At 49.0% G+C, this 14,195-nt stretch overlaps 1 protein-coding gene across 1 annotated transcript in view; it reads right to left on the reverse strand.

Moving 5' to 3' along the window:
* Positions 1-281: 281 nt before the first annotated feature.
* The window catches only part of LOC126517607 (vitellogenin-2-like), a 32,295-nt gene continuing 18,381 nt past the window's right edge, over positions 282-14,195 (reverse strand). The window contains exons 17-27 of the mRNA XM_050167377.3: positions 13,736-13,973; positions 12,019-12,517; positions 10,663-11,106; positions 9,290-9,436; positions 8,187-8,240; positions 6,911-7,201; positions 5,577-5,877; positions 4,975-5,132; positions 3,692-3,952; positions 2,356-2,740; positions 282-604 (exon numbers count right to left, since the gene is read on the reverse strand). Of these exons, the coding sequence (XP_050023334.3) occupies positions 309-604; positions 2,356-2,740; positions 3,692-3,952; positions 4,975-5,132; positions 5,577-5,877; positions 6,911-7,201; positions 8,187-8,240; positions 9,290-9,436; positions 10,663-11,106; positions 12,019-12,517; positions 13,736-13,973 (3,074 nt within the window). The 3' untranslated portion in view covers positions 282-308. The remainder of the gene's footprint in view (positions 605-2,355; positions 2,741-3,691; positions 3,953-4,974; positions 5,133-5,576; positions 5,878-6,910; positions 7,202-8,186; positions 8,241-9,289; positions 9,437-10,662; positions 11,107-12,018; positions 12,518-13,735; positions 13,974-14,195) is intronic.

The following is a 14,195-nucleotide window of genomic DNA, read 5'->3' on the forward strand; positions in this document are numbered from 1 at the left end:
TCTGATCGCATGCTTGCAGCCTGTGCTCGCTCGTCATCAGCTGTGACGTAATCAATCCGGCAGGCCGTGCGCGAGCCGCACCAAGAGATGGCGGCTATGGGGTCGAGATTATGCACGCTCGGCTCCAAACGCGGATGCGCGAGGAAGCAAAAAAGAAAACTAAATTCTGGTGACATTTCAAACTAATCCCGGGCGCTGAAGAAGAACAATGAGGCAATAGTACTTCAAGAAAGAAACTGAACAAATTATCGTTTATTTCCTAAAACGCAAGAAATCGGGCGGTCGCGTGGTGGGCCCGGCGACTTCCTTTACTTGGTGACGCAGTCGACCGGTATGTCGACGGTCTTGGTGATGGTCGGGATGCCGGTCAGCGACAATGGCAGCTCGCGCTTGCTCTGGATGTCCTTGAGCATCTTCTTCAGCTTGGGGTTCTCCTTGTCCAGGCAGACGAACTCGAGCTCCTGTGGCTTAGTCTGGATGGGCTTGCATCCGCGCTTGCAGGCGGTCACCTTGTCCAGACTCATGCAGACCTTGCCCTCCTCGTAGATGATCTTGCGACGCTCCGTGAGGCACTCCGGGGTGGTCACCTGGGCGGCCACTTCGTCTGCGTGCATCGAAGAAAGTGGGGAAAGAAAAACGAAAAATACGCCCAACATTAGAGCGGCAAGGTAAGCGACCAGGCGCTGGAACTATGCAATGGCTCAAATGAAATAAATCCTCACGAGGTACTACTCTTCCAATACTTAAGGAGATGTCTTAAGGTATTGTCTTTCACTAAAGCTTGTCTTCTCGTAATAGCATTGCTTTACTGTGGCCTTTATTCTTGCGTAGTTGCATGTTGATCCCTTACCATTTTTTTTTTCTTTCTACTCAATACGAGAGTTCCCATTAAAGTGACTTCACTTGGAGCCTCTTTGCGGACATAGTTTGTCAGATGTATAGCTTTACGGCATACGTCACTGCAATATTCTATTTACGTGTGACTCCTTGCGGTGTTTACAGTCGGTGACAACCTAAGAATTACAAACGCGTTCTTCCAACAAAAACGCAGCCCACCTGGCCTTCACCTCTGAAAGAGAGCCGAACATGCTTTATTTATTATTATTACGGGGTTTTACGTGCCAAAACCACTTTCTAATTAGGAGGCACGGCGTAGTGGGCGAGTCCGGAAATTTAGACCACCTGCAGGGAGTTCTTTAACGTGCACCTAAATCTAAGCACACGGGTGTTTTCGCATTTCCCCCCATCGGAGTGCGCTCACCGTGGCAGGGATTCGATACCGCGACCTCGCGATTAGCAGCCCAACACCAAGCCGAACATGCTGGAGCCCGCTCACCGTTTAAGGACTTCGCTTTGCTATTAAAATGCTAGGCTAACGGGAAAGTAAAAGCCGGTTATTTCAACCCAGATTATTAGCTGTGGCGGAGCAATGGTATCAAGGTCGCCCATTAAATTTACCATGGACGTTCAGATTTCATCCGAAGACCAGTGACACACAGACCGATTCGTGCGGTGAAAACATTTTAAGCACGCGAAACCGCTTGACGTCAGGCAAATAAGCGAACCTAATTGGCTGATGCATCTGTGGAAGTTAGCCTTCGACTTTAACAGCGTACGCATAACCTTGTAATTCCTGGGTTGTATTAAAACCTTTTCCCTAACTGGCGAGTGCGAGTCTCCGCATTGCACATTGGCCGCGCTATCGGCGGCACCGATCATGCTTTCAATGAAGAGGAACTCCCTGTTGCACATGCCGTGGCTTGTCTCTCGCGCATGATTCCATCACGAGGGTCTACCTTCTCAGTGCCATAACACGAGCAAGCTGCGCACTTACACCTCCATTGCACAAATGAACCTTACGGAAATGACGCAGTTCGTCATTAGTTTCGCAAACTGCCTGACGGAAAATAGCCTTGCAATAATGAAATGCTTCTATAACACTGAAGTCCTGGTTGAAACATAGCAGCTGCTCGCAATGGTTTCGTTGGAACATTAACAAAGGTGCTTTTCTTCAACCTCCCCGCATTATTCTGATAACTATTTCCTGCCCCGGAGTTTATGCGCAGCGACTTTGCGCTGATGCGTCAAGCCCGACTAGTGCTTGCTTTCAGTGTCCTAGTTGCAAGGTGCTTGTTTTCAATGAATCAATTGCAAGGGACGCAAACGACCCTTCGAGCATTTCGTTGTAAGCGAATGGCACTAGACTTCTAGAGTTCGTCCATCTGCGACTCCCTGAGGCTTGATCTTTGAGTTGTATGCGCATTACCAGCGCAATTCTCGAGCTCGGCCGTGTACTGGTGCCCCACAAGCGCACTCCAACCAGACCGACATGCACGTCGGCGTTCGCACACATACCCTCGTCCACCCAGTGTCCGCGGATCTTGGTGATCTTGCTGATGATCTTGCCGATCTTGCTGGTCCTCACGCTCTTGGTGTTGTTGTACTTGGTGTGGTTGTAGGTGGTGTGGTTGTAGCTGGTGCTGTTGTACCTGGTGCTGTTATACCTGGTGCTGTTATACGTGGTGCTGTTGTACCTGGTAGTGCCGACCTTGAGAGTAACGCCGTACGGGCAGAACACGTGACCCTTGAGCAGCGTCTCGGGCTCCAGGGAGTAGGCGTTCAGGAAGTCTTCGACGTCGGTGACGACGCACTTCTCGGGGGTGACGTACTCGTACTGGGACTCCTTGTTGTTGTCGCCGCAGAGACCGGCGAAGGTGCCCGTGTACTTGGGTGACCTCACCTGTGGCGAAGAGACCAAGTGGCACCCGCCCCCCGAAAGCGTGAGACAAAGCAGCGAAAAGAAGTACACCGAAATATCCGGCGTACGCGGTAATTCAAGGGAGAAAAAGTGGACGTGGGCCACTTTTGCACATATACAGAGACACATTGCAGAACTTTAGTGAATTTACAGTTTAGTTGACGTTTACCCTGATCTTATCTTTTGTTTAATTGGCAATATGACTGTCGTCGTCCCGCTTGTGTGTGCTGAGCCCGAGCGCTTTGCTGGCTAAAGTTCCCAGGGAACCAGGAACAGGCCCGCACATAAGCGCCACCTTTCCTCATCAGGTGTAGCATCGCACGTATGGGACGGAAGATGTGGGTTCGGTGCCCGCCGGCGGCAGCTTGTTTCTTCGTTCACTTTCGTGTTCCTTTTTTTTTCTTCTTTATTATTTATACATTGCATTAAAAATCGCAGTCAATTTTCCCCTATTTATCCTTAGCCTCGTTGTCTGTTGGCGTCATTAATGTGGTTGTGATTAACAACGATGGAGCCCCTTGTTTCCCCATGTTCTCGGTCACTCAAAATCTCCTCGTCCTCAGAGCGATTGTATCCTAGTGACTAGACTCAATTTTCATCACTTCTGGGCGGCTCCATAGGCTCCGCGTAGTCTTCTTTCTTTCTTTCTTTTTTCCTCACCTAAATTAGACACATCGAATAATATAAACGAATATTCAAATAGCGAAACAGCTATATTTACACGCGCCAGGCTCAAATGTAGATGTGCCGAATGTGTTTATGGCCAAGAGTTCGTGTGATGTCCGAGCGTTTGTGTAAAAGGCCCTGCAGCAGTGACCCTGGAGCGGAGAAACAGCTTCGTATGTTCTTGTAAAGCCTGACTGATCCTAAGTTTGAGCCCACTTAAGCCCAAGTAAAATCGACCAATAATTTTTTTTTCATCGCTGCACTCACCGTGACGAGCACGCTGCTTCCGTTGTAAGCCAGCAGGAGGTCAGAGTCGCGGACCTTCAGCCACAGGGTCGGGGCCGTCTCGGGGTGGACGGTGACGTAGAGCAGCACTTGCGAGCTGTAGTTGTGGTAGTACTGCAGAACGTGCGACTTGAGCGGGTCCACGGTGAGCAGGGTGCCGTTGACCTCGACCTCGTACGTGCTCTGGTCCTTGGGCGGCGTCAGCTTGACCAGTGTCTGGTTCTTGAGCACGACTTGCAGGGCCTGCGCATCGGCGGTGCCATTCGTGAGAACGCGGCAGTCGGGCATTGATGAGGCAGCGCTGCGCAATCCCCGGCCTTTTGTGTCGTTTGCTCGCGTGATCATATTTCGACTGTTCTGTAAGCACTGCATTTTCTTATGCGCGCACCTTGGGAGTTCGAGAGAAAGTACACGGTGCTTAGCAAAAAGCGCTTCGTCGTACCGCCCGACGGGTGTGCTGAGCTCTGCGGGGATACTTCGTAAGTGTAGAAGAAGCCCTGCTTTTTCGTGGTACGCCGTTCGTGTTTACCCTTTGTCGGTTTCTATGGACTTAGTCATAAAATTCGCGGAGGACATGTGCAAGGTAACGAGCATAATTGGCTTTTTGAATTTTAGCACATTGTCTTCGTAGGCTTTGACCTTTATACAGACTTTTCTGTCTTTTAACTGTCCCTCCGAAACGATAAGCAACGTCTTTACGGCAACCTGACTTTGTCGCTTGTGAAACTTAATCACCCCTTAGCGAGGATTTCCTTAAGTCATTAGAAGTACACTAAAGAGAAAAAAATTATTTGAGCTGAATCAGTAATTTACCAGTAATCAACGTGATTTACCAGTAATTTATCAGTAAACCGTAATTAACGCCACCCTTGCCATGATCAGAGGATAGGCAAGCCAGAGAAGTTGCACAAGCCAAAGGCGAGCCAGGACACTACCAGATGGAATACATCGTCTCCTAAAATATACAGAGACGGAACGTAGCGAAGTTAAAGAATACTTAGTCGCCCACCGAGGCTCAAATACGTGAAGGTGCTTTGAAATCCGTGGCGTCGCAATGACGTAGCCGTGCTAGAGTTTCGGAGTGAAATTCAAGTATGAAACTGTTTGCCTTCGTGTTCTCTTGTATAATACTCGATGTATTGCCGCGAATTAAACCCAAATATTGTTCTGAAAGAACGCTTTATCAGCATAACCGGATTTAGTGCCTGTCTTTAGTGTCCCTTCACGCGCCACCATCACTGGCTCGCTTCCTCGCGGCTCCTCACCGTAGCATTCTCGCTCTTCTGTTCCAGGAGGACGAGGAACTCAGGGTCGTCGACCGCGTGGCGAACCAGCACGTGAGTAACCTGCTTCTTCAGGGTCTCCAGGGGAAGGGTGACGTTGTCGAAGGTCTTCAGGTAGTAGGGGCTGACCACACAAGTCGCTAGACGAAAAGAAAAGAAAACAAGGCATGTTGGATTTCAATGTTCGCTTTGACTATTTTCGGTTACAGCTGTTCGCACACTTAGGGAGCTAAGAGGTGCAAATCGATATGCTTAACACCTTAGGACACTGCGTGGAAGCGATCCGCGGATATGACTAGCAGGTGTCGGCAATCGCATTTCATTTGTTCGTTAAAACAGTTCCTTGAAATCTGAATGCTTCGCCCAGCACTAGCCGGTGAAGCACTGCCGGTGACTTGTTTGCAAGCACACTCTGTAAGGTACGATGCATTTTAGGTACAAGTGCACTTTGCTACAATCTGCTTCAAGTGATGGTATGCCCCCGCCCCCACCTACAATGTTTGTTGCTATAGCAAATGATCATGCGCGACAAGGATCAGTGCGCTGCAACGAAGGCGTTGTTGATGGTCTTGCGAGGCACTCACGGAAGGGGTATCCCTTCCTGGCGACGGACACCAACTGCGTGGTGAAGTCGTAGGCGACGGTGGGCCTGAGGGGCTTGAGCCAAGGCAGGCGCTTGAAGGTGACCTTCTCGAAGTGGGGGGTGTGCACGGTCACGTTGGCCGTGGTCACTCCGGTGTAGAGGTCCTCAAGCACGGCTTCCACGAGGAACTGGCCTTCGGTCACGACGGGGCTCTCGACGTACTCGGTCGTGGACTTGTCGTACAACAGAACCTTGGCCGTCTGGAACAGCTTGTGGGTGGCGTTCAGCAGCAGGCTCGGGTACTGCGATGGCAAGCGAGCAGAACGACCACGTGTCAAGGCACCCAATAGGACAACAAAGTTGCGCTCGTCAAGACTCAACAAAGCACCTTTTTTTTCTAGCCTGCTTTGGGCCGATCCAAAAAGTGAAGCTCTTCAAACATGAATTGTCCCAAGTCCCGTTAGGTTCCGCTATAGCGTTCAAGCAGCCGTGATAGTGATCTCGGTCTTGAAACACTTGCTCCCGTGTAACTCGCAGTTCTGATGATTCTGTACTGGTAATATCAAGACTTTAGTTTTGTCTATGTTTGTTGTTTCGGTATGTTTTTGTAGCTCCACGTAAATTTGGCTTTCCAAGAACGCATGCTTTCTTAAAGCTTTACTTAAGTGAGACGCTTAAACTGTGGGAAAATTAAAACGAAGCTGTCTTTTCTCACTCAAGGTCACCTTACTTCCCGCACAATCTTTTTTGGCAGACTGAGCCTGCTATTAGCCGCTGTCGCAATGAGAGAGAAATGTCGTCGCAAGACATCGCACTATGATAAACAATCACTGAATACCGGTTATGCGCGGAAAAAGTCTTCTGTAACAGAAAGTCATTAGGCAAGAGAATGTTGATTGATTGATTGATTGATTGATTGATTGATTGATTGATTGATTGATTGATTGATTGATTGATTGATTGATTGATTGATTGATTGATTGATTGATTGGGGTAGTGAGAGAGAAAAGGAGCCAGAGAAGCGAGCGAATGAAGCAGTGGGCGCAGTTGCACGGACTAGCCAATAGCGCATCGCGCCTCCAAGTGCACCGCTTTTACGCGATCCGCCAGCGTCAATTGAAGCGAATTTGCCCGAAGTTACCCCTGCCTTGTGATCTACGCTGGCAGGCGGCGGCGCGTAAAGGTCCTCCACTTTTTTATATATATTTTTTTCGTAGCGCGTCTTCCTGGCTTGCACAAACGCAATGCGACAGAATTGTGATGTCGACGCGCTACCATTTAAGAAAAAAACATTCGCGCAAACGCGGCCGGTGAGTGAAACGGACCGGTGCTCACCTGGGTTGGCAGGGTGACCTTAAGGACGAGCTTGTCCAGGCGGTGCTCGTGCCAGTGGACCTTCTTGCACGCGTAGCTGACAAGTTCCTTGCCGACCTCGACGTCCTCCTGGCACTTGGCGTAGTACCACGGCAGCTCGGTCACGGGCACGCTGTATGCGCCGATGTTCTCCATCCTCATCGCGGAAGATTCGTACGGCAGCTCGTATTTCTTTTGGGGCTCTTCGTGCCTCCAGAGGCTGCTCTGAATCGCGCTGGGACGCTTGGTCATGAACTTCTTTGTGGCGCTATTCTGTGTCGAAAAAAAATTGTAGCGATCAGTTATGTTACCCCCGCGTTTCCAGTTTTCAGTTCGAAAGCGCTCAAACGCGTATCTTTCGCCAACGACGCGTGTCCCGGAAGTTTTCGTGCCCTTCGCAACACCTGGAGATATTTTTTTTCACCATTAGTTTCGCCCGATATTACATTTACGATAAAGCAGTTCTTATTTGCGCTGATACTGCAGTGGTCGTCCTGTTAGTTACTCTAGATGACTGTTACTCTACATGACTTCACAGTTTGTACCCAGCCATTTGTGAGCCATGGCTGAAGTACGGGAGTACTTTTCATTTGATTGATGGGGCTTAACGTCCCGTTAATACGCGAGCGTCATGCTTTCTTTTTCATTTAGCTCTCATCGAAATGCGGGCGCGCGGCTGGGAATCGAAGCCCGCGACCTCGTGCTCAAGCAGCACAATGCCATAGCCAGTGGGCTACAGCGGTGCGTGGGGTACATTTCGCGCCTCCCCTAAAGCGTAAATCGCAAAAAAAAAACACAAATTTCGTTGGCGCTTCACTTCTACCAAAGTCTACGCTCTTGTTAGCTGAATGTTAATTATTTATGATACCTAATTTGTCATTATTACTTACAAGAGTGGACATGCCAAACGTAGCCGCACAACAAGGCTGACCAACTCGTCTACACTTCTCTTATACTACAACTGATTGTTTGGCGCTTTTTATAAATATATTACATTCTGACATTGTTACCTGTGTGCCACGGGTATCGATCTAAACGGAATACAATTTGGTCACCCTTGATACACTAGCCGCGTCACGTGGTGAGAATGAGAAAGACACACGCCGGGATGATATTCGAGACACGCCCGGGACTATATATCGCGCAGCCTGGTTCCAGTCACGTGTCATTTCCGTGGCACACTCTTATTTACCACCTAGCGCATGGATTCAAAAAAAATAAAAAAAAGCAAGAGTCTATTTAAGCATGATGTACTTACAACAACCGTAAGCGGAGAGTACTCGAGTTGCTCGACACTTGGGGAGGCTTCGAGCTGCAAGATGATAAGAAACACAGTTGACGGCACTATTTATTTCGTGTGGTCAATAAATGTAGGCAAGCTTAAGAGCTAAAACCGCCATAACTGTGGCATAATTCTAGGCTTGTTCTAACGTTAGCCTATGGTCAGTCTGTCCTAGAAGATAACTTGAGGGTACTAATCCCTGACGATGTAAATTTAGAATCGGGTCGGATTCTTTATATGTCTCTCGCGTTTTGTCATTGCTTTTAAGCTTTATACGTATTGTAATACATATCAGGCGACGCCGCCCTCATAAATACTGATATCTGTTTAGGACAACGGCAACACCTTCTGAAAAATGTCTACTGCCTATGATAGGTCGTTGTCACAGAAAGAAACAAAGAAACTGGAATTATCATTGTGAATTCTCTTGGCCTGCATTCTTTCGGGGCGTTTCAAGGCTTTTGGGAAGAGTTGCACAATTTAATAAACGATTTGAAGCTGTAAAAGCTCGAGCGTCAAATTTCACATGTGTAGTTCTTTACGGGTGTTTCAATATTCGAAACTTTCTAATAACCAATCTATGCGACTCAGCCTTCGAATCGAATCAATCACTCTTCTTTAACCCGAACATTTCTCGAATGTTACATTTTTTTTTTTTTTTTTTTTTTTTTGCAGTCGGCGCATCATAACGTGCGATGTAACAACAGAATGTTACTAAAGGTACGAATACAAGGACGTGAACGCCGTTTTAGGTCAATTGTGAAAACGGCTGTTCATCACTCGAAAGCTATTCGAAAAGCACTCCATAGATTCGCTGCTGGCACTATTCGATTCGTACTCGATTACGCCTCAAAAAATTACTACACGCACTCTCCTAGTAGTTCCGATCCAATAAAAGCTAGGTGTTCGTTTTCAATCGTCACGTTTTGTGACGCCTGAAGCCACTGAGTGAGCCGGCCCCAGCATAATACGACATGCAGGACTTGTTCCCCCAGTGAAATCACTTGAGCCCCAGCATCCCCGTAGGTACTGAGCGAGACAACGCCTTAAATCGGAGGGTCTTCAACATGCTGCCGTACCTCCACGCTGTACTTGAGGGGTCCGTAGTGCGAAGTGGAGACCTCGGCGGTGCTGGTAGCGTACAGGTAATGGGACTCCTTCTTCGTAGCGTAAGTCTTGAATGGGCTGGGCTTGGGCGACTTCACAAGGGCCGAGTTCACCACAGCCTACGCGGGAAGAAGACGTACATGCAGAATACACATTGTTATAACTTTGCTTCGTTCAATTTCTGGGTAAATAAAAATGCCTAACACTTCACCGCTGTTTTTGTTGTTGTTGTTTGTTTTTTTTTTTGCTATAAACACGATTCGTTGTCTAATGTAGCGCCCCTGAAGACCTGCAACATGTACTGTGTGCCTGCTGCCGCTATGCGACAGAGAGTATTTGGAGGCGGTATTACAACTGTGACGGAACAGGACCTTGCAACTGCGCCGCATTCGTGGCCCACGGCAAAGCACCATCCGCGCGTTGCGTGTCACAAAAGCGCTGCCGACGTCCTTGCGGGTCACGAGCCTCGACGGAGCTTTGTAAATATCTCTATAGTGTATATATCTGCGTGTGACTGTATGCGCCTGTTAAGTGTTTATCACTTTATATATCATAAGCATCGCCCAGCATCTGAAGTAGCATGTCAGGCGAACAGCCAGGCTAACGTCTCCAGCATATCATTAAAGCTTGCCATCTCTTTCTCTTTCTACCACCCTATGGTGGCTGAATTTCCATGAGAACCTATAAACTAGGGTTTGTCAGCTTAGTACACTGTTGTCACGAGTCGTTGTTAACTGTTGCTACGAGGACCCCAAAACAAGTTACCCAACGTTTAGAAAGAAAGTTTCCCGCAGGACTTATTGCATTGTTAGTGTGTAAACATCTTTGACTCTCGTTTGCGCTCCGTATAGTACTTTACTACTTGAATTTATGTTTCCGCTCACTTCGCATCAGCAGCTACCCTGGCCCTTTATTTATGTCGTTATTATTTGCAGTGCACTCACTCTCCTTCTTCGGTCACTGTTCAGTGTAGTAAGCAGACGAGGTCACAGTGGGCCGCAGCATACCGAGAAATACACTATGCAGCAGCGATGCAGTATAGTGCACTTCAATATAGTTTAGGCTAGCGTGTGGATTCTCAAAGCAGTTTGTGATCAAAAAGCTGTGCGCAGGAACCAGCCCGCAGAGTCGTTAGTGTTAACGCAATGTTAAAGAAAGCATTGGTCGCACAAAGCGACTACCCTTGCTAGTGAACAGACCCGTGAACCGAACTCCTGGACCCGACGGTGGATCGACCTGTTGCCTAGTCATTTACCATTTGTTCCCTTCGCTTTCTGCAGGGCCTCTTATTCTTTCGATTTTGGGCAAACAGCGAGCGATTGCTTCGCGACGAAGGCGGCCTTACCTCGTACTCGCTGTCGACCTTGTTGGCGTACAGCTGGTACAGCTTGAGGGTCTTGTCGAAGCTGGTTCCGTACACGAAGTGACCGTACACGGCCTTGGGCACCAGGGGTCCGAGGGCAGAGACGACGAACTCGAGTCCGTAAGCGTAGGTGGCGTTGGTCACGTTCTGGAGCAGGGGCGCCACGTTGTCGGCCTTGGGGTACGAGGTGACCTTCGAGGCCTCCACGACCTTGTGCAGGACCTCGTAGTGGTCCAGCTCGGACGGCAGGAATCCGGTGGCCTTCTCGAAGAGCTCCTCGTAGACGGGGGTCTTCAGGTCTTCGGGGTAGCTGTGACGAACGGTGGGGTAGTGCGCCTGGGTGCGGTACAGCGGCTGGACTTCCTTGACGTAGTCGGCGGGGTCGGTGCCGTTCAGCGTGTTGCTCAGGCGAAGGACGACCTTGTACTGCGGGTGTGCGTGTGGAAAAAGAAGGGTTTTAGTCGGTGTCCCGCACTGTACTGCTAAAGAAACAGTGCTTGTTTTATTGGCAGCTCTTGGGACGCGAGTGATACCCACGTATTCTAGTGCCATGCGCTATTGCGCCTACAAAATGAATAAATCTTAAGTGCTTTAATCCAAGAGTTTACACCGTGGAAAATAGTCCCGATTATGCATTGTAAAAATACCGCAACGAGAGAAGAAGGGAAACCATATTAGCAATCGTATAACGCTAACAGACAACGAAGCCTTTGGCTTTGTGTAATCGTTATTAAAAGAAAGCACGTTATTCTGCGTTGCAAATCGACATCAAGTTCTTTGCATCGCTACTGTAGGGAAAGAATGGCATCTTGTCAGTTTCTCGATAAACAAAATTTTTTTTTTCCGTACCATAGTTCTGCTCACCCACTGCCGACTACGCAATTAGGTTTTCAATATTCTTTTACATCGCTTTTTTACCGCTGCTCTTGTCCAAGAAAACTATGTTTAACTATTTTAGCGTCATGTTTTCTTTTTACCTCTGCATTATAACTCCTCATGTAATTGTTTTTTGTAATCACTTCAGGTTTTTTTTTTTTTTCACCTTAATGCTACTACGCCCTATTCTCTGCATGCCTCCTTTAGTCTGGAAGAAAAGGAACCGAATGGATTCATTACCACTCACGATGAACTAAAAGCGTAGTCGCAAGGAAGCTCCCCCACCTACACGTATAAGTGGGGTTTTCATTACACGGAAAACTAGCATGCCCGAGTTGCAACCACATTCTCGGAAGAAACGCTGCCGCAAAGCAAACTGTTTCATTCTCAAAACAGGCCGCTTGAGAATAGCGACTAGAACCAACACACCGCAGTGGTGCTTAGCTTTTTTCGGGTCCTCACCTCGTCAACGGGTGTCAGGGGGTTGCGGACGAGGCGAGCCTCCCACTTCCTGGAGACGGCCCACGGGTTGAGGACGACCTCGAGCAGGGACTTCACGAGCTCCTTGCGCTTGGCGAGCAGGACCAGCGGGGTCTTCTTGGGCTCGGCGGTGAGGCCGGTGACCTCGAGGCCGACACCGACGTACTTGTGGCCCAGGACCTTCTTGTACTCGAACGGCTTGGACTGGGTGGCCAGCACGGTCATGGTGGCGAGCACCGATCGCTGCGGGGCGGTGAAGAAGAACGCCGGGGTCGTGTAGGTCATGGTCTTGGTCTCGTGGGTGAACACCTTGGTGAAGCGTGGCCTGAAGGTGAAGGCCAGGGTGTGGTTTACGCTGGAGAACTGCAGGGCGAGGTCGTGCGGGTGCGTGAGGCGGGTCTTCTCGATGACGCGGACAGCGGCCACCAGCTTGGTGAATGGAGTCACGGTCAGGGTTGACGTCACGGCGGTGGTGTACACGCTGCGGACACCAGGGGGCGGCAATTACGCCAGCGGAGACAAAGTTGGCGCGGCACAGAAAGGAAATTGAACAAGACCTAGATCGAATAAAACGCAGCGCACATGCTCGGAAAGGGCTAAAGCTTGTACTTGTCGCAATTTTCCTGGCATGTTTGCGGGCAGCAAGGAGCAGACGGCATCCTTGGCCAGTTTTTACAGCGTTTCCTATTCAGAGACTACGTCAACCTGCGCAGTTCAACAAGTGCTTGATCGACTATCCTTCCTGCTCGCCAAACAAGCACAGCGTTACTCGTTTGGAGTGTATTATGTGGACACGGACCAAGCAAATAAGAGTTGTTCTGGTCTCATCCTCCTTCACCAGCACAGTGTGAAGGATCATGGTCAAGTGACTTATGTCTGCCTTTCTGACTTTAGCTTGTGTACCCATCTCATTGCTTGAACAAGCCCACATCTGTTTTTACCTTCGCCTCTCAAGTATTTCTACCAACTAAAGAAAATGTTGGCGCGTGACTCATACAAGGCGCCAACGTCTCCCAAGTTCGTTATCTTGTCATTTTCTTGGTGGCTGCTTCACAGCAATTTATTTTCTACCTTGAACAGCTACTTCGAATACCTTAAGCCTCCTTCGTCAAAATTTAGTGGCGCCTGCAGTTTTGACCACAGGAGTTACTTGGCTGTCTCTGGTGGCTTTTCTAACACTTCTAGGCAAATCTAAGTGCTAAAAATAGAAGCTTTTTTTTCACTTCTCAAACACTTTTGGCTACCGTAAAGTAATACAAGCCCCGCTATACATTTCAGAGCTACCCCCTGCCAAAGTAGATGTGGCCTTCATGTAAATGACAAACAGGATAAAGCGCGCAAATATTTTTAGCAAGCTCCTTTTCCGCCATTTTATAGTAATGGCTTCCTGGGAGGCTTCATTTAACAAGGAGCATTGATTGAATACCCACCACTGCTACTCTTTCTGCGGAATACATATATGTATACGTAATCAGGGGGTGGCGAGGTTAGTCAAGTTGCTAAAATGCAGCTTTTTCTCCCGCTGTCGTCACCGCTTAGGTATATTATTGTTATGTCTGATCCGCCAATATGGTGAAACAAAGCAATCTCAATGTCAATCTCAATATATGTCCTGGCGCTTTTCTTGGCACCGTATTGCGCTCTACTGAGGAGCGACGGACGAGGACCCTTTCCCGTGTCTGATTTACAGGCTACTCACGTGGGCTGAACCAGAGCAGACACGGCGAAGACGGAAGGCACCAGGCTCTTCGGGTTCGGCTGGTAGCGGACCTTCAAGTCCTTGTAGGACAGGGACACCACGGTGGGGTAGCGGGTGGTCATGGCGACCGGGTATCCCACCACGGTGGGGACAACCTTGCGGTAGGTGTAGGGCACGCGCAGTTGCACGTAGCGGAAGTTGACCGGGTGCACCCACTTGTCCTTGACGTACTCGGCGCCTGCACAATGCACGTGGTCAGTTACCGAACGAGCTCAGTTCTTCGGTTGGTCTCTAACAGAGCGATTCTTCGCGGAAAGTGTTTCAAAATCAAATTGTTTTCCACACGGCCAATCACGGTTGGTCCACCAGAATGCTTATGTCACGCACAGTTTAGCATTGCACGTTGCTTTATATTTTCCGCTGCTTTTGTGTGTGTATGCGTGTGTGTTACGGAGAGACA

The sequence above is a fragment of the Dermacentor andersoni genome, chromosome 11 (genome assembly GCF_023375885.2).
Source record: "Dermacentor andersoni chromosome 11, qqDerAnde1_hic_scaffold, whole genome shotgun sequence".
NCBI classification, from domain to species: Eukaryota; Metazoa; Arthropoda; class Arachnida; order Ixodida; family Ixodidae; genus Dermacentor; species Dermacentor andersoni.